This window comes from Microtus pennsylvanicus, chromosome 2 (assembly GCF_037038515.1).
Source record: "Microtus pennsylvanicus isolate mMicPen1 chromosome 2, mMicPen1.hap1, whole genome shotgun sequence".
Taxonomy (NCBI): Eukaryota; Metazoa; Chordata; class Mammalia; order Rodentia; family Cricetidae; genus Microtus; species Microtus pennsylvanicus.
The window spans coordinates 9,044,804-9,068,760 of NC_134580.1; the positions used below are offsets into that span (position 1 = coordinate 9,044,804).

General features: G+C 52.3%; 1 protein-coding gene across 1 annotated transcript; it reads left to right on the forward strand.

The window, feature by feature from the left end:
- Positions 1-1,997: 1,997 nt before the first annotated feature.
- Positions 1,998-17,418, forward strand: Il2rb (interleukin 2 receptor subunit beta). Its single transcript, XM_075959965.1, has 10 exons — positions 1,998-2,110; positions 5,470-5,590; positions 6,514-6,628; positions 7,309-7,387; positions 9,645-9,750; positions 11,281-11,429; positions 11,872-12,037; positions 12,476-12,590; positions 13,510-13,594; positions 14,690-17,418. The coding sequence occupies exons 2-10, from the start codon at positions 5,503-5,505 to the stop codon at positions 15,398-15,400; spliced, it is 1,614 nt and encodes a 537-aa protein (XP_075816080.1). The 5' UTR covers positions 1,998-2,110; positions 5,470-5,502; the 3' UTR covers positions 15,401-17,418.
- Positions 17,419-23,957: the final 6,539 nt, after the last annotated feature.

Genomic DNA, 23,957 nt, shown 5'->3' on the forward strand with positions numbered 1-23,957 from the left:
AAGCAGAGCGCGGCACCCTTCCTCTCCCGTCTCCACCAGGACAGTTGGTCATCACGGCTTCCTAAGAAGCTTCCAGGAGTGGTCTATGCTTAGGAAACCTGGCTGCCAGTTTCCCTGTCACTGTGGTTATGTTTCTGTCTTCTGCGCAGAAGAACTTCCAGAGGAGTAGGGAAGTGGGGTGAGAGAGAATCGCCAGCCATTTTCTGTGGCTGTAACTCAGTCATGACAGAGAAGTTTGTTGGGCTTACAGCTGTGGACACTCAAGAGTGTGACAGTGGCGGTGGGTAAGGCCTTCCTGCTTCACTGTGGCATACGGCAGGCACCCCATGTCCAGATAGAGCGGCGTGCTGGCCCTCGTTGCTCTTCCAAGCAAGTCACTCCTGCCATGACCCCTCCCCAAGACCTCCGAAATATCTATCTCCACAGACCATCGATGTACGAATTTGGGGGTTGAATTTACAAGTATTTGGAGTGCACTCATACCACACCATGGAGAACTGGATTTTACTTCACACCTTCACGTGGGCCCTGGATGCATTCCTGTGTATCAGTCCCCACTACCTGCCCGGGCAGAAACCGATAAAATGCTATTACAGTTTGGATATGAGGTACCCCTAGAAAGCTCTTGTGCAGAAAGCCTGGTACCCTTATGTTGCCATTAGGAAGGCATGGGATCACAAAGATGCAATCTGGATGTGCTACTAGGAGATCCCAAAGCAACTACAACACTGGCAAGATTCACCCAAGCATGGATGATCGCATCCACATAGCTGTTAGGAGGAGTCCCTTCTTCCGCTAACCTTGTACACTTTATAGCATGTAGCACCCATGAATCTAGTTATAAATTGCTGGTTGGTGGGTGGGAGAGGGAGGCTGGACCTCACACGAGGGTCTGATGACACTCTCTTCCCCTTCTGTGATGGAGGGGGGTGAAGGTCAGCAGCTCTAATCTTGAGGATATCTCATGGTACTCACGGATTTTTTTTTAAATAAGAAGCAGCATCAGCTTACTGTATTTCCCCCAAGCAGGGCATTAAAACCAGGATAAAGGGAGAAAGAAATGGGACGACTGGGGGAAAGGCAGTGAACTCTTCCCATCTGTTGTCCCATGATACTAGTCATTCATTTAAGGAGAAATGCAAGACTGTCCAATGTTAGAAATGAAGCTATGAATTGAACCCCTTCCCCATCTCACCAAGAGAGAAAGAAGAACCTAACGCTATGAACTGAATCCCTTCCCCATCTCATCAAGAGAGAAAGAAGAACCTAACTCTATGAACTGAATCCCTTCCCCATCTCACCAAGAGAGAAAGAAGAACCTAACGCTATGAACTGAATCCCTTCCCCATCTCACCAAGAGAGAAAGAAGAACCTAACGCTATGAACTGAATCCCTTCCCCATCTCACCAAGAAAGAAGGAGAACCTGTGACTTTGAAAAGAAGGTTGTAGAAGGCCCAATCAGTGACCCATCAATTTGTCAAGCCCCCCCCCAAACCAGGCACCCCTGAATGCTAGCCTGAGTAAAGGGCATCTCAGAAGGCTGAGATAGGTGGGGGTCAATGGGAGATAGGCACGTAGCAGGAGCTAGCACGGGAATCGGCCAGGGTGCCAAGAAGGATGTGTTTGTGGGCGGTTTGGGTGTTAGGGTGTGTGTGTGTGTGTGTGGTGTGTGCACGACCAGAAGACAACGAGCCTTGCGTAGTATGTGTGAGATTCAGTGCGGGCCGGTGTGAGTAAAGAAGGGCCTACCCCCTCAGGTTCTGTGCATAGCTAGGTCCCTGTGCCACAGCTACCGTGTATGTGTGTGTGTGTGTGTGTGTGTGTGTGTGTTGCCGCCACACACGGTGGCTGCCCCTAGGCGTAGGAGGAGATCTTATCAGCGCTAGGTGTGTGTGGAGTTTCAGGCTACCTCATCACCCCCTATTTCTCCACCTCCCATTGGGCCTTGCTCCTCATCCTCTGTACAGGAAGTGGGCTCGCCCTGGGTTTCAGTCTGTTGTTGGCCTAGCTGCTGTCTGCTACCTAAGCTGCGGAGCAGGAGATGGCCGTGAACCCACTCTCCGGGTGGCCTGCAGGGAGCATACCGCCTCAACTCCATGTTGCAGCCAGGTAATGTCTCTGCGTTGTCCTCTGGGAGGTCAGGGTACCCCGCCACCTCTTGGTGGTCTTCCCTGGGGACATGGGGCTGGGGAGACACTCATCTCTGACTCAGTTCCCCCCATAGTTTCTGTCTGAGTTTTGATGTTCAACCTTGTCTTAGGATCCCCTTGGGATGGAGTAACTTGACTGTTCTGGTTTCTCCTTTAAGAATAAGCCCCTTCCAATGTCAGTGGCTCCTTTCCAGCCTATACTGTGGGGGGCTGTGAGCCCCTTTGCTGTGAGGGCTTTCCCTGTGCCCCACGTGGTGATGTCTTAGCCCAGAGAGGTAGAGGATGAGCAAGACTCAGAGACGACAGAGTGTGTGGGGGGGGGACAGGTGGGATCCACCGCTGCTTCCTGTGGAGTGGGTCTCAGACTGAGTACTCCTTAGGCGGCTAGGGAGGGAGAGAGGGGAGGAGAATCTTCCCTAGGACCTGGCTGTGAGCTGGCTCTGTTGATCAACATTATCTGAGGGGCTTAGGCTGGAGGCCAGAGGTAAGGCTCTAGCTTAGATGTGCCTCTTAGTTTACTGAGTGGCTAGAGAAGCCAAGAGTGTCTCCAGACACTGGGACCCATCTCCGACGCTGCCTGAGGTAGGAACTTTCCACCGTTAGTTGTGTTTGTAGCACATGGGGGCCAAGGTGGGTGGCTGAGGAGGGCAGAACTATCTTTGAAGGTTACCCTTCTTCCACAGCAAAAGGTAAGCAGTGTGTGTGTGTGTATGTGTGTGTATGTGTGTGTGTGTCTTTGGGGAGGTGGGCAGAGAAAGGACATCTGAGGTCAAAGGTCAGCAGGTCAGATATGCAGTCTCCTGCTTCCCATCCTCCCTCAGCCGAGACCTTGGATCCCACAGACCTATAGAGCCTCAGACTGCCCCAGGCTGAGACTTGTTCCTTCTGTCCTGAGAAACAGCCTGATTTGGGGCCATGTAGAAAGAGCCGTTATAGGACCTTCTCTTGTGCTGCGAGACCATGCTTTGACATGTATGGGTTAGTCCGGGACAGGGATCATGACTGTCAGTCACTGCTGACCCTGCTCTGTCGCCGTCATCACTGTGACCCAGTTAGAACAGCCTGGGCCTGTGGGATGACAGGGCCTGCCGAGGCCTCAGTGGTGACATATGAGTCAGGGGTGGGAGCATTTGGTAGCTGTGAAGGGCATGCGTGGGTGAGCCTCAGGGGGAGAGTGCCTGAGACTCAGGTCTTGAGCTGTGCTTGCTCTGCCCGAGGCTGGCCTCATGCTGTGGAGTTTTGAGTGGCTTCCTCAGTCTCCTGGGGACTCCATTTCCTTCTTGTCAAGAAGGGGGCCAGTACCACAACAGCATGGAGATACCCTGCCCCTAGCCAGATGTTTCTAGAAACTGCTTCCATATTTTCTTCTATCTTACACTGTCCTTGATGGGTGGATCTTCCTGTGACTGATCAGCCAGCTTTGGGCTGGGGAGCGGGCATGAGAGCTTTATCCTAGGCCTGCTGTGCTTTGAGCTGATTCTTGTGGTCTGGCCCCGACCTGCCTATGCTTTTGCCGCTTTCATCCCACTTCCTCTCGCCAGGGTTATGTCCCAGGTCTCTTACAGCTTGAGGCTGCTCAGATGTCTGGGCCAAACCTGGGTGACTCCCTCATCAAAGCCTATAGGACTTCAGCTCATGTGGGGACCCCTTGCTTAGGTTCTTCAGGGACCTAGAAGGGCTTCCTTCTGACCCAACTACCTGCAGGGAGCTGATCCTTTGGGACAGGGAGGTCCCAAGTAGAACCCCAGCTCTGAAGACTTGACCCTGGGAGCCTCGGTCTCCACGTCTGTGTAGCAAGGACACAGAACATCTGCTGAGCTGCCAGGCAGAAGAGAGTAGCTGGAAGCCCGAAGGCCTTGGCACACGGTCTGGGCAGAGCTCACTGAACATCCCTGGCAAGCACTGCCACCAGGCCGTCAGGCATTACTCGCTGCCCTGCAGATCCCTGAACACATGTGGTTCCTTCAGGGCACGACATTTATTGAGCATCTCCTGTGCAACAAGCTCACCATTTGGAGTGGGCATTCTGCCTTGCCAGTCTAGCAGCTGTAGTACCAGAGGGTTGGACAGCAACCCAAGGCAGGACATCCTTCCTTCACGGGGGAACCTGGTGAGCGCCTCAGAACTAGGAGGAAGGCGAATTTGAAAGGGACATTAAAGGGTAGCAGGAGCCTTGGGGACACTGGAGAAAGGACAACCCCAGAAAGGCTCTCTGATGACCAGGCCAGAGAGAGTCCCCAGCTTGTGTAGCCTGCCAGAACAGCCTAGGGCAGGGCTCAGCCTTGCTTTGCAGGCTCCTCTTGGTGGCCCTGTGGCGTCTCCTTCTCTGAGCCCACCCTTCCACTTTCGTCCCATTGCATTAGTTCGTGCCATGAAAGGTGAGGGCAGAGCATACAGGGTACCCCCGGAGCCCCATGGCTGGCCAGCAGCTGTCTGATATGTGAGAAGTACTACGTTGGTAACCAGAGGCCCAGGGATGAATAAAATCCAAAATGTGTCTTGTCCTCGCGGATTGTCTACGACTCCTGTGCATGGGTGTGCATGTATGTGAGCGTGTGTGTGCGCGTGTAAGCACGAAAACGGATGGGTAAACATGGCATTCCCCTTGTTTTCCACTGCAGTTTCTACGGTTTTAGTTACCTCCATCAACCGTGGTTGGAAAATATTAAACAGAAAATTCCGGAACGAAGCAATTCATTCATTTTGAATTGAATAGTTGAATACTGTTCTAAGTCTTATGCGAAAGCCTTGAGCTCTCCTTCTCTCTCCTGCACGGGGCCTGAGCGATTCCTTTGATATAGATGCTTTTTCACCCATCTGTCCCCTAGGGGGCTTGATTGTCCAATCCCCTGTGCAGAGCTCTCAGTGCTGTGGGTGCCCGGTCACCCACCTCACCTGGTTACACCGGGTGGGCACCTGCTGGAGGACACTTTGAGTGGGAGAGACCTCTTTCACACCGTGCTCAGGAGAGCCTGCCGATGTCCCTAGGAATCTTTTTGTTCCGCTCACACTGCCACCTGTTTCTCATGGTGGCTCTGTAATGGATAGGACAAACATAGTATGCGTAAGGATGGGTTTGGTTCAGGATCCTTGGAGGTCCCCTCAAGGGGACAGATTTACTTACTACTGTCCACAAGCAAACAGACAATGCTGATGCAAAAATTGGAGCGACTCCTGATTAGGATGGGAAGGAAGGGAGTGAGCTCCTGTGGTCAGAGGGCCTGGGGCTGGACTGTTCTGGCTCTGGCTGGGTGGAGAGCCAAGCAGGGTGTGGGTCCTGACTTGTTCTCATTTGAATCTCTGGTCTCCTCCACTTAGGGCTTGTGTCCTCAGCTCCGCAGCTTGGATGTGATGGCTGCCACAGCTCTGGCCTGGTGTCTGTCCCTCTACGTCCTCCTCTTGCCCTTGCCTGCACCTTGGGTGTCTGCAGCAGTGAACGGTAAGGTGGCAGCATTTTGATGTCTTTGCTTTCCCTGGTGGGAGGCAGCATCCCAGACTCCTCCTTCAGAGAGGAGAGCCGACCACAGCAGGAGGCAGGGGAGCAAAGATGAGGTGATGGGACCAGAGGGCAGGTGTCCACAGTCCGGTGTCCTAAATAGGCTTCTCCTAGGCACAAGGAGAGGCTGCCGATTGTCCCTGTTTAGCCATTCATTGGCTGCTGGTCCTTCTATCTCGGGAGCTCACTTTCCTTTCTTTGAAATGTGTCTGAATTGGGGGGGGGGGGTGACAGGTGGCTCAGTGGGTAAGGTGCCTGTCCTGCAAACGTGAGAACTTGAGTCCACATTTACAACACTAACATAAAAACTATTCAGGAATGGGCTGGCAAGGTATCCCAGTGGGCAGCGCTTATCTCACAGACCTGACAATCTGAGTTCAGTCTCCCAGATCCCAGGGTGGAAGGAAACAGCCAATTCTCAAAAGCTGTCTTCTGGCCTCTACACACGTGCCGTGGCATCCGTGCCATGTGCACCTACGCACAGGTGCACACACACATTCTAAGGGGAAGAAAAAGCAAGGCATGGTAGTAAACACTTGCAATCCCAGTGATGAGGTGGAGACAGGAGGATCCCCGGGGCTTGCTCCCCAGCCAGTCTAGCTGAATTGTCAAGCCAGGGTTTCAGAGAAAGACCCTCTCAAAGACCCAAGGAGGATGGTGCCTGGGGTTCTCTGGTTTCCACATGCATGTGCACAGCGCATGCAAGCACACACAGACACAACATGACGCAAGCTAGAACCCTTTTCCTGCTTTTCCAAGTCACTTACCTCCCCGGGCAGGCACAGGGTGCTGGGAGCAAGGTAGTAGATGTGCCCAGAGGCCATGTGTGCCCTACAGCCTGCCACTCACACCTCCTTTGCACACAGACTGTCCCCATCTTAAGTGCTTCTACGACTCAAGAGCCAATGTCTCCTGCACGTGGAGCCCAGAAGAGACCTTTCAGGTCACAAACTGCCAAATCCAAGCCAAGTCGGACCAACGGTGAGTGTTTCCAGCCTGTCACAGGGCAGAACCTCAGGGCTGTGGGAGCTCTAAGCTGTAGAATCCTGAGCCTGAGATTCACAATAGTTAGCATCAGGCTCAGCCACTTGGTCGTCTGGGCTCTGGCAAGTGGGTGGGATCCAGACTCTAGTTGAAAACTGGAGAGGTCCTGGGCCAGGTTGTTTGGGGACAATCAGTGAGAGCCTTTGATGCCAGGCCATGTCAGAGACAAACAGGGTGGGCACTTCATGCTTCCTAAGTTTTTTGAGTAATCTGGTATTTTGGGAGAGCCCTCAGGCAATTGTGGGACCAGGGACCATTGCCTGGGGGTGATGTTGTCCTGTAGGGACAGGGGGTATCTGGCAAGCCACAGGCTTCTTTAGGCTGAATTTAACTGCTTAGAACTTGGGGGACTCTTGGAGTGGGGGTGAGGCCTGAGCTGATTTGTGTTCTTTGGTCACCCTGGCTGCTGGGAGGCCATGATGGGTGTTGGGGTGGTGAAGGCATGGAAGGTGTTCTGGAGGAGAACTCTGGGAGCACGGGGGGCAGCTGGCTCCTTGCCCACTGTGCTGCTGTCCCTAGTTCCTAGTACAGCAGCTGAGGGTGGTGCTGGGAAAAGGGTCTCTGGGTAGCTCTTTAGTCCTGCCTTGCTTTCTAAGGTGTCTTTTCTGTTTTGCAAGGTCCTGGAACACAACCTGTAATCTATTTCCTGTGACGCAGGCATCCTGGGCCTGCAACCTGATCCTTGGACGCCCAGATGTAAGTAGCATGGGCAGTGTGTGTGTGTGTGTGTGTGTGTGTGCGAGAGAGAGAGAGAGAGAGAGAGAGAGAGAGAGAGAGAGAGAGAGAGAGAGCGGTCAAGTCCTTTCAGCTGTAAGAAGTATGGGCATTGTGTGTGTGTGTGTGTGTGTGTGTGAGAGAGAGAGAGAGAGAGAGAGAGAGAGAGAGAGAGAGAGAGAGAGAGACAGAGAGAGAGTGCGGTCAAGTCCTTTCAGCTGTAAGAAGTATGGGCATTGTGTGTGTGTGTGTGTGTGTGTGTGTGTGTGTGTGTGTGTGTGTGGTCAAGTCCTTTCAGCTGCGGGCTGAGTTCTCAGAGTGGTCCTGGACTTCTGCAAGCATCAGCCTGGTGATGGAGAGCAGGTCACATGCACTCAGAAGGAAGGATAGGAGGTGGGTTATTGGGCCTGCAACCTTGTTGCCCCCACACAGATGCTTGGTCTCCCACTTCCTACTGTGGGTCGGGCCGCCCTTCTGTGTCCTGCTGATGATGACCATCATACTAGACTCTGGCTGAGGCCTCAGCGTCTCGGCTCTTGGGGAAAGCGGCATGCTAAAGTTGGTCATCTCGGCCATGCCGGTGCCTCAGAACAGCTCTCTGACTCCGTGCAACTTCAGTGCCTCAATTTCCCCTCCCATAAAATAGAAAAGAAAATGGAAGCGCCCTCAAAGGGTCATTCTGGTTCAAAGCAGATATGGAGAATCAGAAATAGATCCCCACAATTTTGTCTTCTTACCAAGGAAGCATCTAAGACCGAGAGATGCGGTGTCTGCTGAAGGTCACCCAGCCACAGGCAACTGAGCTGGGATTGACCCCAGTTCTGTGGGCTCCTGCTGACTTTTCCACATCTCCCATCTCTTGTTGGGCCTGGGTCTAGACCATGTGAATGGAATTTAAAATTTTCCTCAGATCCTTTGAAGAAAGGGGCAAGGCAGGGGCAAGATAGGGGTCAGGGTCTACCCCCGAGGATCCCAGGCTGTGCTGTCCAGGCTGTGGCAGGTTTCACACATTCTCAGAGGAAGGGGAGGGGAGGATGGTGTATATCACAGCTGGCGAATCTCCAGCTATGCCAGCATGGGGGCTTTGCAGGGACCTGCCTTCCAGCCTGGCCCTAGCTGTGTGACCTTTGGCAAGTCGCTAACCCTCTCTGTATTTCAGAGTGCTGGGCTAACTGATGGGAATAGTGATAGTATAAGTCTGTCTCAGAGGGTAGTGAGAGGTAATTTATGCAAAGAAGAGGGGACAGAAGTCCCCAGCAGCCTGGTACTGGCAATACTTTCAGGACAATCACAGCAAAAATAACTGAGCCATGCTATTATTATGTGGGTGAACTGGAACTGGTAGCAGCTGTGGGAGATGCAGGCAGAGCCCTCAGTGAAGGGGTTGGGAGCAGTTCCTGGTTGGTTGGTCAGGGTACTCCGATGGCCAAGTTCAAAGTTTGGGTTGGACGGAGGAGTTAGGCCTCAAGGTTTGGACTGCAAACCACAACCCAGTCCCAGAGCATAGGACATACCGTGTCCTACCTCTGGGCCTTCTCCTGCACCCTCCTGTCTACACGGGAATCTGTGGCACGGTGTACTTGGGGGACCACGTCATTTATTTTCTGTGCTCTGGTCATTCTGGGAAGCTGTGGCTGTAATGGCCTCATGCGAACCCTACTTCCTGCTGTTAAGCTGCGTGGTCTCAGCATCCCTTACCTCAGGCTTCTAGACTAGCATGGGGAGGGACCACTGAGCTCATCAGCAAGATGTGAGCTGAGCAGTAGCTGCCTGGGACACACTCAGTACCTAACCGTTTCCTTCTGGAAGAGTCAGGGGTTAAGGCTATTCCATAGGTCCAGTTCTGCCTTCTCTGAGGATGACCTTTTGCATACCTCTTGTGATGGGGAACTTCCTCTCAACTCTGGTGGCCTACTTTTGTTTATATCAGGGATTAGTGGATGGTCAAGCTCGCCGTGCTAAACCCAGCGGCTGCCTATGGTTGTAAATAAAGCGTTACTGGAATGTGGTCCCAATAGCAATTCATTTGCTGTCTCTGTAGTTCTTCTGAGATCATAGCAGAGTTGAGCTGTGACAGAAGCCATGTGGCCTGTGCAACCTGGCTGGCTGTAGACAATATTTGCTGTCCCCTGCCTTAGAAGGCTAGTAGAGGTGAGGTGTGTCCTTGCCTAGACATTCTCACGGCTCCTTCTTCTCAATGGCTTCTGGCAGTCACACCTCTCCCGGTCCTCCCTTGTAGTCCCAGTGTCTGAACGCTGTGGATATCCTCAACGTAAATGTGGTGTGTTGGGAAAGAGACAACTGGCGCAGGGTGAAGGCCTGCAGCTTCCGTCCCTTTGACAAGCGTGAGTACAGAGTCCGGGTGTGTGGGTCCCATCTCTCCTGGTAGTCATCAGTCTCCTCAAACCTGCCCTCTCGCCTACCTGGAGAGCTCCCCATCCCAACCCTCTCCTCTTCATCATACCCCACCCCTGCCTGGAAGATCCCACCTAGTTGTGAGTCTGTCTCCCTTGCTGGTCCGGGAACCACCTGAGGGCAGACTCTCTGCTGACCCTGCAGCTCCTCTCTGAGCACCCAACTCTAGGCCCGAGCAGGCAGTGCTTGTTTGCAGAAGGGTTGTTGAATGACTGAGTGACCTTGGAGGCCGCCTCTAGAGAAAAGAAGGGGTAGAGGGGAGATCCATGCAGAATCCAAATCGCAGCCTTGTCTTGACTCAGTCCGGCTGGCATAGGTCATTGAACATGTTGGGTCTTAGTTTTGTTCTTTGTAAAGTGGGAGAACTGAGGTCCTCGTGACAGGAAGGAATGTGAGCTAGGATGCATGAACTGCTCAGTACCTCGTCGTGGGAAAAGACTTGCATTTTGTGGGTGGACAGAATCTTGGAGTTACAGATTTAGAGCAGTTTGGTTCAGGAAAAATGAAGTAAATATCATACTTAAAATCTACACAGGCTGGGGGTGGCTAGAACACTTGCCAAGCTTGTGCCAAAACACTCTCACTAATATTAATAGACAAATATACTGAATAAATGTATACATATAGTGTAACTGAGAAATAAATCAGGCATGTTTATGATTTATATTTGCATTTAATAAGTATACCTGTGGAATACACAGATATAAATTTATATTAAATGCTATGCAATTAAGTTATATATTTATAATTACTTACATTTATGTTTTATACTATATAAATGTATTCATATGAGCACAAATACATCAATAATATAGATACTTGGATAAAATAAAGTACATGATCTGATTCCTGTACAGATCAGTATTCAAGCAGGGCAAGGCTGCTTGCCAATCACTCAACAGCTGGTTAGTCATCCTGGAAAGTGCCTCAGGAACCAAAGGCTCATCAGACATCCTAGACCCTGACTCAGGCAACCCAGGAGGGGGTGGGCACAAAAGATCCCAAATAGACTCATTCTGTCAGGTGTAGGCGGACTAACAAGAGGAGGGTTGCAAAACTGAGGAGAAGGAGGTGCAGAGAAAGAGCAGGTGCAGAGAAGGAGGAGAAGCAGGTGCAGAAGAAGAGGAGAAGCAGGTGTAGAGGAAGAGCAGATGAAGGGAAGAGCAGGTGCAGAGGTGGATGAGAAGCAGGTGCAGAGGAAGAGCAGGTGCAGAGGTGGATGAGAAGCAGGTGTAGAGGAAGAGCAGGTGCAGAGGAAGAGCAGGTGCAGAGGTAGATGAGAAGCAGGTGCAGAAGAGGAAAAGCAGGTGCAGAGGAGGTGGAACAGGTGCAGAGGAAGAGTCAGGGCAGTTGCTGAGGAAGAGTCGATGCTGGGGATGTTGTGTGGTGCAAACTGGGCTAATGTTCTTGGCATCTTACTGATTAGTCCATGATATCTGTTCCCTCCTCTCTGTCTGCAGTTCGCCTGCGGGCCCCTCATTCACTTCAAGTCCTGCACATTGAAACCCAGAGATGCAACATAAGCTGGGAGGTCTCCCAGGTCTCTCACTACCTTTATAGTGATTTGGAATTTGAGGCCCGCAAACGTTCCCTGGACCACAGCTGGAAGGTGAGGACATAGCCAATCCCCTGCCTCTGGTGCATGCCCTTGTCCATTTCTACAGGCTGGAGTGTGGCTCTTTCACCCTGGTCCTCCTATATTGCTCAGCACTGCCTGCTCTCCCCCCATACTCTTAGAGCCTGAGGATGCCTCTGGGTCCATATCTGTGTAGACCCCAGGGCAAGGCAACCTGTGAGGCAGCTGTTTTCCACATCCCAAATCCAGCACATTCCCTGGCTTCAGGGGGCCAAAGGACAGTGAACTGAGACTCATCACCCGCACACTCATTCCCATACTTACCTGGGGACCCCGGGATTCAGGGTCAAAGCAGCTGGGGGAACAGGGAGCTTTTGGGAGGGCCAGGGAGAGGTTGCTTGCTTAGCCTCTTGACCTGGTTGTGGGAGATGAGACCAGTGGAGACCTTGCTGACTGGGTACCCATCTCTGCTTAGGATGCACCCCTGCTAAGCCTCAAGCAACGACAACAGTGGATCTGCTTGGAGACACTTACCCCTGGCACCTCATATGAGCTCCAGGTGCGGGTTAGGGCCAATCGAGGTTCCCAGAAGTCCTGGAGCCCCTGGAGCCAGCCCCTGGCTTTCCGGACAAGGCCAGCAGGTACAGTGGGGAGCATGGAGGGAGCTAGGCAGGGGCCAGGGTGCCCTGGGAGCTGTAGAGGTGGGGGCTGCACCTCCCATAGACTCACCAGAGACAGGGCTACACGCTAGTGAGGGACCCATGGGGGCCCATCCTTCAACATGTCACTTGCTACATTCAAGAGATACAGAAGCTCTGGGTGTGCTTCTCAACGGTAGCCTCAGTGGCTGAGGTGAGAGTCAGGCAGTACATCCATGGGCTCTTCTGGGAATGCCACCAGGCCATGGCTTTTAAGTACAGTCTGCCTTTCTGGACAGGTGGACTTAAGCAGGACTGAGGACCAAGTCCTCATTAAAAGCAAACCTGGCTAGATACTATTCAGGGTACAACATGGGAGGGGGTTTCAGGAAACCTCCTGAGGGGCCACCTCTCACCTCCCACTTCTTACACCCTGGACAGATCCCTGGAATCTACCCCTAATGTGGCCCAGACAACTTCTCCTGGGCCTTGGATGTCTTTTTGGCTTCATGGTCTGTGTCTACGTTTTGTTCAAGTGCCAGTACCTGGGCCCATGGTAAGGAAGTTCCTGGCCAGTATTCCCTTCCCAGCTCGTCTCTATGTCTCTGTGCCACACATCTTTCCAGGCTGGGCTGGGCTGAATCCTGCTTCCTCACACCTGGCCTCTCTGTCCATTCCTCTAATAGCTAACTGTCCCTGCGCCCCATCCCCAAAGGTGGAAGCTGGTAGGGGAAGGGGAGGTAGAACAGCAGGGAGAACCCCTTGGCCCTCCCTAAAGTCACAGGGGCCTCTGAGCATCTTTCCCATTGCTCTTGGTCCCCTGCTATGCATTCCAACCATGCCACACTCTTGCCTAACTGTTCTTAGAGATCCCCCCGCCTAACCAATAATCTATCTGGATTGCCGAAGGCCTCCACTAGAAACTGTGCCAATCAAAAAGTGGCTCCCCTTGCTCCAGTTAGATACGCTCGTGTTCTGGGCATCTTAGTGAGTAGAACATGAGGGAGAGTTCAGCTTCCACTCACTGTCTCCCTAAGGCCAGCTGCTGTTATACAATGTGTGGTGGGCACCACCATCCATGGGAGTGCTCACTAGGCATCACTCCTGCCTCCCTCTCCAGCCTGTGTGATCTCTCCCATTCAAGGGCCATCTTTTGGCTAGTACTCAGTTCCGAGTCCACAGAGTGAGCCACCCTGTTACACATTTGGTTCAGGTCTGTCTTGCCAGTGTGCCAGCTCCTAGGGAGTAGAGAGGCCTTCTCTGCTGCCCACGCTTGTTTCCCCAGTACCCTGTGCAGTGCTCTCCCGTCAACACTGTTGAATAAATGACTGGATGCAGGAGGGGCCCGTCCCCTACTCTCAGGGCTGGGGAGCTGGTGGTAGGACACCATGCCACCCCCTCCTTGTCCTCACCCTTCCCCCTTCCCTCTTCTTCCCTGGCCTTGCCCTTCACCCCTCCTTCTCTTTCCTGGCCAGGCTGAAGACTGTTCTCAAGTGCCACGTCCCAGACCCCTCTGAGTTCTTCTCCCAGCTGAGCTCCCAGCACGGAGGAGACCTTCAGGTAGGAGCCTGGGGTGCAGGGGTGGAGGGTGTTGATAGGCAGCCTAAGGATAGGCTGCAGCGCAGAGATGTGATCAGGTGACAATGGCCAGGTGACAATGGCTTTGCCCTCAGCAGGAGGACACAGGGTGCTGAAGTGAGCAGTCTCTTTCATGGACACAGCTCTGCCCCTGCTCTGGCATGGATGCCTTCTAAGCCACGCAGCCTTGACTTGAACTCTGGCTCTGCCATGCTTGGCTGTGTACAGTTGGGCAAGTTATAGATTCTCCCAGTGTCTCAGTTTCCTCACTTGTACAACTGGGGAAAAAAAACTAAGCTTAATGAGTGTACTACCCGGTGGATGTTGCTAGGCACAGTGTGGGTGCTGGAGAGCTGCAGGGGCTCCCCTTGGCTTCTGTCCCTGTAGGCAGAGCGATCCCTGGCAGGCCCAGTGATGTCACGGTGACACAAGTCCTCGGGTCACCTGGAATCACAAAAAAAGTGTGGCCCCTACAGTAGCAACCTCAGTCCTAGTCTATCTACTTCAGGCTAGAAGCTTTGAGAAGCAAGGGGTGGATACAGGGTGAGGGGAATCTACTGTTACCTCCTCCAGCTTGACTGCTGTTCCCATGATTGGGATGCTTGTGGGGGGCAAAGGGGCCTGAGGATAATGGGAGGGAGGTCTAGGCTGGGCTCTAGTCCTGCTGGCCTGGTCTTGTGTGCCTCATTAGGGCTGAGCAGGGTCCTTCTAGAATCTCTGAGAGACTCCCAGAACTAAGGATGTCTTTTTATCATACTCTTGGTGTGTGTGTGTGTGTGTGCGCACGCGCATGCACATGCGTGAGTACAGGTATGTGTGTGCATGTGTGAGTACGTGCACGCACATGCATACCTAGTACTATGGCTGTGTTCATCTAGCATGTGGTCTAGGCTGATAAGTCCAGAAAGTCCATCAAGATAGCAAGTCTCCGGGATGCTTCTAGGTCAGAGGTGGGGTGGAGGCTGGATGCCTCTGGAGGATGGAAAGCAGGAGGAAGGGAAGGAGAAGGAAGAGTTGAGTTCAGTGGTGGAGTAGGAGGTAGAGAAACCCACTCATTCTCCTCCCTTTCTCTGGCAGAAATGGCTCTCCTCGCCCTTCCCCTCATCCTCCTTCAGCCCCAGTGGCCCTGCACCTGAGATCTCTCCACTGGAGGTGCTGGACGGAGACAGCAAAGCCATGCAGCTCTTCCTGCTACAGCAGGACACAGCCTCCTCACCCTCGCCCAGCGGCCACTCGCAGGCCAGCTGCTTCACCAACCAAGGCTACTTCTTCTTCCATCTGCCCAATGCCTTGGAGATTGAATCCTGCCAGGTGTACTTCACCTATGACCCCTGCGTGGAAGAGGACATGGAGGACGATGGGCCAGGGCTGCCCCAGGGATCTCCCCTCCCATCTGTGCTTCCTCTGGCTGGGGACGAGGACGACTACTGTGACTTCCCACCCAGGGATGACCTGTTGCTCTTCTCCCCCAGCCGGAACTCCCCTAACACTGCTTTTGGGGGAGCAGCAGCTCTTGAAGAAAAGCCTCCCCTCTCCGTGCAGGAGGGATGTACCCCGCTACCATCCCCTGATCTGATGGGTTTGCAGTGCCCTCTGGAGCTGGTGGCGCAGGGAGGTGACGGGGAGAGGCTGCCTGCTCATAGCTCAGGGGAGCAAGCCGGTGTCCCCGAAGGTAGCCCTTGTGGGCAAGGTCAGGACAGGGCCCTGGCCTCTGTCTTGCCTCTGAACACTGATGCCTATCTGTCTCTTCAAGAACTACAGGCCCAAGATCCAGCCTACCTGGTATAGCCAGCTGACCAGGATTTGGGATCCAGCTGCCTAGATCAGATCAGGCTTAGGGAGGACCAGTTGAGATTTGTCCCTGGTCATCCACACCCCAACACTTAGTCATCCACGTCTGAGCTCTACTTGCTGCTCTATGGTCCAGCCAGGATCTGAGGTGGGGAGGGCTGGTCAGCTCTGCCTCCCTGTATAGTCACTAGCTTCCTGGACCTGCCTTACTCCTTCCTGCTTACAGGGCAGCCAGGACCTGCTTCCCCCCAATACAAATGTGCCCATGTTCTTCTCCTATCCTTGAGCTTGCGGTGGCTTTGTCTCTTTCAGCGCTGCTGTGGGACAGCTGTCCTCAGGGTGTGATGTCTTAGTCAGAGCAGCTGTGTCCACCCAAACTAAGAGCTCCTGATAAGACCGGACACAGCCTGTTGACTGTTGACATTCCCTCACAGAAGGAAGGGGTGGGAAGGGCCATCAGACTGTCACCATAGATCACAGCCACTCTCCTGCACCCCATCCCCAGCTATGGGTAATTCTGCCCCTGGTGCCTGTGGTTTTTGGGAGGATGCTGGCATTTGCAAGGGGGAAGGTTTGATGTAACTATGGGAACATCATCACCTATGCTGGGTCTGGATTTTCTGTGATACAGCTGTTTTGGAATCACCTATCCTCCTGTAAATAAGCCTAGAAGACTCAGTGGTTCACCAAGCTGGCCTTGAGTGGATTTGTGCCTTCCACACCATCTCTGGGAGAAGCACATATTTGCTCACATATCTCCCTCCCTGCAAAAAGCTTACACAGCATGCATTGTGTGTCAGCATGGTCTTTTGTGGAAACCTCACGAGGATCCCATGGGGTCTCCTGGAGTCCCCCTTTGACTCACACCTATTCAAGAATTATTTGTTGTGCCTCACTTAGGTGACAAACATCCCTCATCTTCACCTGTAAGTCCTTGCTTCTAAGGGCGGTGCTGCTTCCTGAACGCGTTCAAATTTCCCCAGTTCGTACTAGAAGGAGATGATGCGGACAGCTCCTGACCCATCTTCCTTCTTCGGAGCTATTGCCTGACTTCCCAATGATAGGCTCAGTGTGGACACATTACCAACACAGCAGTGGCTTCTGGATCTTTCCATGCCCACCTCACCAGTTTGCGAGGGAGCCTACTGGACTGCGAGCCCCAGGTTCCAGCGGTCCAGGCAAGGATGACATGCCTGGATGTACCATCTCACCCTCAGAGGAGAGCATTGTTCTCTACAGGCAGCTCCTCCAGCACAGAGCCTCAGTGTCTGTCACTGTCCCAGGGTTGATGGCACCATGGTGATCAGATCCCACCTGCTGATGGAAGCAGAAACTCATTCCTAGCTAGTGGATGCCCTACCCACAGTGCCTGCCTCATGGTTCCTGCTCACTAAGCATTGGCTGGCTGGCCAGACCACAGGTTGATGGGCAGCCTGGGCACAAAAGGTCTGTCACAGAGGCTGGGCCTGATCTAACCAATCAGATTATCTCTCAATCGGATGTCCTGGCCCCTAATACAAGGCCCCTAAGCTTAGCAAAAAGAGATGAGCCAATGCAGAAGGTGTTCAGTTCTCATGCAAGAGTTTTCCGGCCTGCCAGGGGTCAGGCGTCCTGCTTCTTCTGTGTGAGACTCCACACATCCCCTCCTGCCACAGAATGTTGTGTATGACCATCCTCCTGTCTCAACGATGAATCAGACCTGCACTTGCGCCCACACCAATGACTGCGTATCCCGAGCAAACGTAAACCTTTGGAATTCTCTTGCTTTAGCTCCCACACAGAAATAGAACTTATTTCCACTGTCTGAAAAGGTCTGGGGAGGATTTGATTCTTCCTCTTTTAATGATCTGTGTGTGGCATCTTTGCAATGAATTCCTGAGACGTTTTAAAACACATTCATTTTGTTTGTGTGCTTTATCGCATTTATTTAAAGATTTTTTTTATCATATCACGTCTATGGCTGGAAAAATCTTCTTATAAATAAAAGGCGATTGTAAAAAGCAGGTACCATAAAACTGCGTAATGTGTGGATCTGATCTGGGTGTGGAGCCTAGTGGCAGAGAACCGCCTTGCTGGTTCCATCCCTGGTGCTGCAAGAGAAAGAGGAAAGGGATGGTATTTATTTCATTGCTGTTGGAAGTCTGTCATCTCAACCTGGATGCTGCTGGAGACATAGGGAAAACTCTGTGAACAAAGTGTTGGCTGTTGAGAACATCTTTGTCACTGATAGGAATCAGTTCTCTGTGCACAAATATGCACCAGCTTCTCACATCCAGCCTTGGGCAAGTGTTCCAACGGATCATGGATAGATCTATCATCCATTTATCTATCTGCCTCTCTCTGTCTCTGTCTCTCTCTCTCTCTGTGTGTGTGTGTCTGGCTATCTTAATAATCACTTTTCAAGTATTAGGACTTTTGCAGTGTCTTGACAAACAATAGCTGGCAATCTCTAGCATCCATGAAGCTGCACACGTGACAGACATTGCTAATTGATTATACTTATGCATGGCAGACATTGCTAATCAATTGCACCTGTATTGATTATACTTATGCATGGCAGACATTGCCAATCAATTGCACCTATATTGATTATACTTATGCATGGCAGACACTGCTAGTCAATTGCACCTCTACATGGCAGATATTTCTAATCAATCGCATCTATACGGGGCAGACATGCTAACCAATTACACCTGTGCATGGTAGACATTAATACTTAATCACAGCCTTCCTTCCACCAGAGGCTGCATGCAGCTTTTAGATTCTGCAGGTCTGTTTCTGGGGCTGGCCCAAATGATGAGAGCAGGCACCTAGTGACATGTCTGGGTTCCACTGCCTGTTTCCTTTTACGAAGTGAGCTCTTCGCTTTCCCTGGCTGACTCTCCAGGCAGGGAGAACAGATGCTGAGGTGATGCAGCCCTGAAAGCTGAGAGGGCGATGAAGGCGCAAGGGGCCCAGAAGCCCAGCTGTTCCTGTATCTGGTGAGAGACCTGTGCTGGCTCTGGGTAGAGAAAGGAGCCACCATATGCCAGGTGGAGATGGAACCATGAGCCAGCGCCACTGCATGCCCTAGGGAGATCTTGGGAGAGGGGCCAGGAGGGAGCAGCTGGCAGGGTAGTGATGGGAAGGGGGTGTCAGGATTCCCAGGGTCAGATTTCAGGGGAAAGGCACCAGCTGGAGAGCAGGTACCCTCACCCAGGCTCTGGAGAGCCTCGGGTGCAGAGTGGGGAGCAGGAAGCAGCTGGGAGCACCTAGGGGCTCAGGGAAGGGGAGGAGGGGAGGAGCTCCAGGCCTCTCCTGTGTTCTTGTTAGCCTGGTCTGTACCTTCATTCCCCAGGTCGCATCTCTGATCTAAGCAACTTCCAGAGCCCAAGTTTTCAGGTGAATTATGGTAGGAATAGTTTGTTCAAGTCAAAGACAAAAGCCCCGCCCTGCCTTCCTCACTGTGATGCTCAGCAGAGGAAACCCCAGGAAAGCGAAAGCAAATCTAAAACATCAAAGCTTGTTAGAGGCAGGTACTGTGGCTCAATCCTGAACCCTAGCACAGGGGTTCTGAGGCAGGGGGCTCTCAGGTTTGAAGGTAGCCTGGTTCATATAGTGAGTTCCAGGTCAGTCTGAACTACAGGACAAGACCCTGTTCCAAAACAAACAAATAAATAATTTGAATGAATAAATAAATTTGATTGAATAAATACATAAATTAATGCAAACCAGTCAGTTCTTTCTGCTCCCAACAAAGAAACATTTTGCCTCTCATGGCTCTGAGAGGTGGGCCTTGTTTCCCATTTTGCAGATGAGGAAACAGAGACAAACAGGAACACAACTGATTTCCATTGTCACGTGTTGATCTCTGAGGCTGAAGCAGCCCTATTACTCAAGCAATCCACTCACAGACTCCTACGGATCCCTCAGAACCCCATTGAGAATTCCCGTTTCTGGGAGGCCCTCTGAGCTCCCCCTCTTGAGTTGAGGCGATTCGTCTGGAGACTCTGCTCTGAGCATTGTGTTGTTGATATGCTCCAGCCTCACTTCTGTGCCCTGGGGTGCTGATGTTGTTGTTTTCATCCCTTTTTACAGATGAGGTCTGAACTCAGAGTGATCTGATGACTCCCTTCGGGTCACACAGCTAGAACACTGCAGAGAAAGGGTATGAACCGGGGTCATCTGTGACACTGCCACCGGCCCAGATTGTCAACGCTCTTTAAAGCAGGTACCAAAGGGTATCTCAGGACATCTGGCAAGAACCTGAGGCAAGAGTCACGGCGTCTGCGACCCAACGGGATGCTGCCACACGCCCTGCCACAGTGAGTTTAGTGAGACAGGAGGGTGTGGATGAAACGTAAGTTCACTAGAGGCTCTGAGCCTGACCCTATGTCAGCCCTGGGACAGCCCCTCTGCTGACATTTTCCGACCCCAAAGACGTGACACACCCACTGGGGACCTTGAGAAAGCAAAGCAGGAAGTGGGCCTGCATGAGACCCGGGGCGCAGGGTGCCAGGAGGCACCCTTGGTTCCAGGAAACCAGGGTGCTGAGGAGAGAGAGCAGCTGGTGGAGAGGCCAGCCTCTCCACCCCTCTGCGTACCTGGCCTCATGCAATATGTATGTAATAGGTGCTGGCCTCATGTGGGCATGCACATAGGCAAGCAGTTGTAGGTATACAATAAGTGCTGTGCCTGGGGCTGGAGCGTCTGCAGAGGCCTCAGCCTCGTAAGGAAGGAGTGACCATGGAGGGTGCAGACAAGTTGTCAACACTCACGAGACTGTTCCCACACCTGACTCAAGACCTCATCAAGGAAGCAGACTGCTCAAGCAGGAGGGAGGATGTTTGGGGGGGGTTGCCTTCGAGGACATTCAACTCAAGCTCCGTGAGACTTGGAAGCACCTGATGGACAGAAATAACAAAGCTGTCCATCTGTGCATTCAACACTCATGTTTGAAGGCTGGTGATGTGCAAGGCGGATGCAGGATGACAAAGGAAAGGAAGACCGCTGCCACCTACACTGCAGCCCTCGATGGCTGGAGAAAGAATGGTCCCAGCCTTCTGGAGCTGGGTAGCCTGTGCAATGTTCTGGCTCTGCCACCTGCCGGCTGTGACCTTGGATGGGTACCAAAGCCTCTCTGTGCTTCTGTTTCCTTATCCTGGCGACCCCAGGGCTGTCAGGAGTATAAAGCATGTGATGTACTTAGAAGATAGAACTGTGACGAGGTATTCTAGGGATGGTGAGTGTGGAAGCCCCCAACTCACTGCTTGCTACTGGGGCTCTTGTCTGCCTTGCAGCCCACAGGGGCTCTGGTGGCCCTTCCTAGGCTCTTACTCCTTTGTATGTCTGCCCCAAGTGTCCTGACCATGGAGTTATTCCTAGGAGGTATGACGAACACTGAAGCAGAGGCCATCTCTTCCTCCCCCAGGCCTGTCATCTTAGCTGCCACCAGCCTTACTCAGGGCCATTGTGTCCCTGTCAGGATTGTCCCACCAGGCCTCCTAGACTCTCAGTTTTCTTGTCTATGATGTGGAGTGAGGGAGGCAGAAAGGAGATTCTGTTTATCTTCTATATTTCTGGTGGCCCGGAAGGCTGGTCTACTGCCTGAGAAGGAGATGGAGGCCCCGCCTTCATCAGCCCCCTCACTATTTTCTAAAACAGTCCTCCCATATTGCTCCCTGCTCAACATTCCGTGTCCAGGGGAATTAGAGACAATGGCTGTGTTTGGGGGCCCACCTGAGGCCAACTTGCCACACAGTTATTTATCAGTGGGGTTACTGAGTTCCTGCCGTGAGAGTCTGACCTTTAAGTGGTGAGATTCAAAGGAGCTGGGCTGCCAGGAGACAACGTTGGTGGTGGTGGACTCCAGCGATTGGGTGAGCGTCCCTGCCTGATGGCTCCTGACATCTGCTCCGGCATGGGACAGAGCAAGTCTCCAGGAGCAGAGTCAGCTGACTGGAAAGAAAATTCCCTCACTGTGATAGTGATGCTTGCGCAGCTGGGACCTCACATGTGGATGCTGATGGAGACCGGAGAGAGGAGACAACCACACTAGGCCTCAGCATGATGACAGTGAGGTGTAACAGCCACTTAGAACGTGCTGGCACTGTTCCGAGGTCTTCCCATCACCAACCGACTTCGGGTTATTGTGCTGCTTCTATGGAAAAAACAATTGCGGGAACAGAAGAGAGCACGTGGCTAATAGAAGGCGGGGCCTCCTTGGAGATTATGAGTGTTGATGACCTTGACCAGACCACCACGAGGAAGGACCCAAGTCTGGGGCTGAATGGTCTTTAGCATGGCTCTGGCTGCAGATTTTATTATTTATTTATTGACATGGTTTCTCTGTGTAGTCCTGACCATCCGAGAACTCACTGTGTAGACCAGGCTGTGTAGATCCGCCTGCCTGGGCCTCCTGAGTGTTGAGATTAAAGGGGCATGTGCCACCACCGCCCGGGCCTTGGCTGCAGCTTTTAAAGATCAACAAAAAGAAATGTTGACTTTTGAACCCTGATCCCTTGGACATTCTGAACTCCCTGCCTGAGGTCTGTGTACCAAGTTCTGCAGCCGCCAGAATCAGGAAGAGACAGTAGGGATACGCCCCCACCCTGGGCCTGCAGTGGCCCTAGGGGAGACTTCTGGCCTTTAGAACGGAGACGGAACTTGTTACTGTTATTCTAAGCCATTCTTCACAGCCCTATGACTCAGCTCCATCTTCCCAGATAGTGACTGGCCAGGGCCCTGCATCCCTCTCCTATCTTCACCACAGAGGGTTCTAGAAAGGCTCAGCTCATTCGGGAGTCTTCTCCCTGCCCACTTCAGAGTATGGGGTGTCTAACAACCCAAAGTATGGATATGTCTGCTGACAGAGTGTACCTATGCATAAACTGTGAGTGAGATCCTACTAGGAAATGTAGGCACATGTAAGTGAAGATGTCACCTGTCATCTGGGTGTGCTCCCTTTGCTCTACCCAGAGAGGAATCATGGGTAGGTAAGACATTCATGGTACTGGCTGTTCTGCGCCCTGGAATGCTCAAGACTTACATACTAGACTGAGGAACCTAGAGACTTACAGTTGCGGGCCCTGAGTGTGAGGGACCTACGGCTCTAGGCTTTGGGAACTCGATACTCAGGTTTGAGGCTTATTACTCTGGGTTTTAACTGCCCTGGTACTTGGAAGCTATTGAACCCTTAGCTTTCAGCAACACTGAATGGCAACAGAAAGCAGCAGGTGGCACTGCTTTCTGTTACTGGTCTTTTACAGGCCTCGGGCACCGGGACCCTCCACCCTGTCGTAATGACATTATAGCCCAGAGTGCGAGGCTTCTCAGCCATGACAACTGGCCTGCAGTAAGATGTTTGTCCATATCCTGGGCAGCTCCCTTGACCTTGCTCAATGAACAGGACTTGCAGTTTCTCATCTTCAGTTCTTGACATTCCTCATGGACTCCGCCACCCTTGTTCCCTGTCATTCCTGCCCCAACCCTTCTCGAGAACGCCTCAGCTCTCCTCTGGCTGTTCTTGCCATGGCTGTTGTTTGCTCGGCTGTCCCTCAGCTACTGCCTTTGTGGCTGTTTTCCCGGTGTCCTCTTCATGTTCCCAGCTGATTCTATTAACTGATAAGGCTCAAAAATAGACTTCCAAAGAAGTTTCTTATTGAATTAACTGTTACAAAACCAGAGGCCACACAGAAGGAACAAAGGACTTTCTTGGTACTGAACACAGGCTCTCTGCTGCACCAAAATGTTAGCCCTCTGGCCTGGGTGAAATGGCTGCAGGGTCATCTGGAGTTCACCAAGTCCTGCACAAACTGTTCGGCCCAGCCATAGCTGAAACAGTGCCTTCTGGGGCTGGCGTTACCCTCCATTAGCACGCAGCTGTGACTGCCAGGTAGCTTCCTCAAGGTGTCCGGGAGTGTTTACCTTGCTGGCATGAGGCCAGCTCAGCTGGCTGCTTACCTGGTTAGTCCTTTGCTCAAGATGGCCAGGGCCTCAGAGAAGCAGCCAACATCTGTCAGTCTTGGAATTAAATGACCTTGTACCCCAAATCTTAGCTTACAGGAAACAAAGTCTTACAAAGGATGCTTACCATGGAATCTTATCAACAACGTCTTAACAGTAATTCAGTGTTCTCCCTCCTCCGCAGTACCCTAGGGAAATGGGGGCCCCAACGAGACCAACTCTCCCACTTCCTGCAATGTCCTTGAGGGACTGTCCCAGCTTACATCATCCCATTGCAGGAAGGCTCCTGATTGAAAAAAAAAAATAAAGCTTATCTCAGATCCTCATCCCCCTTTTTTTTTTTTTGGTTTTTTGGTTTTTTGAGACAGGGTTTCTCTGTAGCTTTGGAGCCTGTCCTGAAACTAGCTCTTGTAGACTAGGCTGGCCTCAAACTCACAGAGATCCACCTGCCTCTGCCTCCAGGGTGCTGGGATTAAAAGTATGTGTCACCACCGCCCGGCTCATCATCCCTTTTATGGACAGTAATTACAACCTGCTACATATGTGCTCTGCCATGTGTGGCCCCCGGGAAGGGTGCATCCCCTGACACATTCAGACCTGGGAGAGGAGC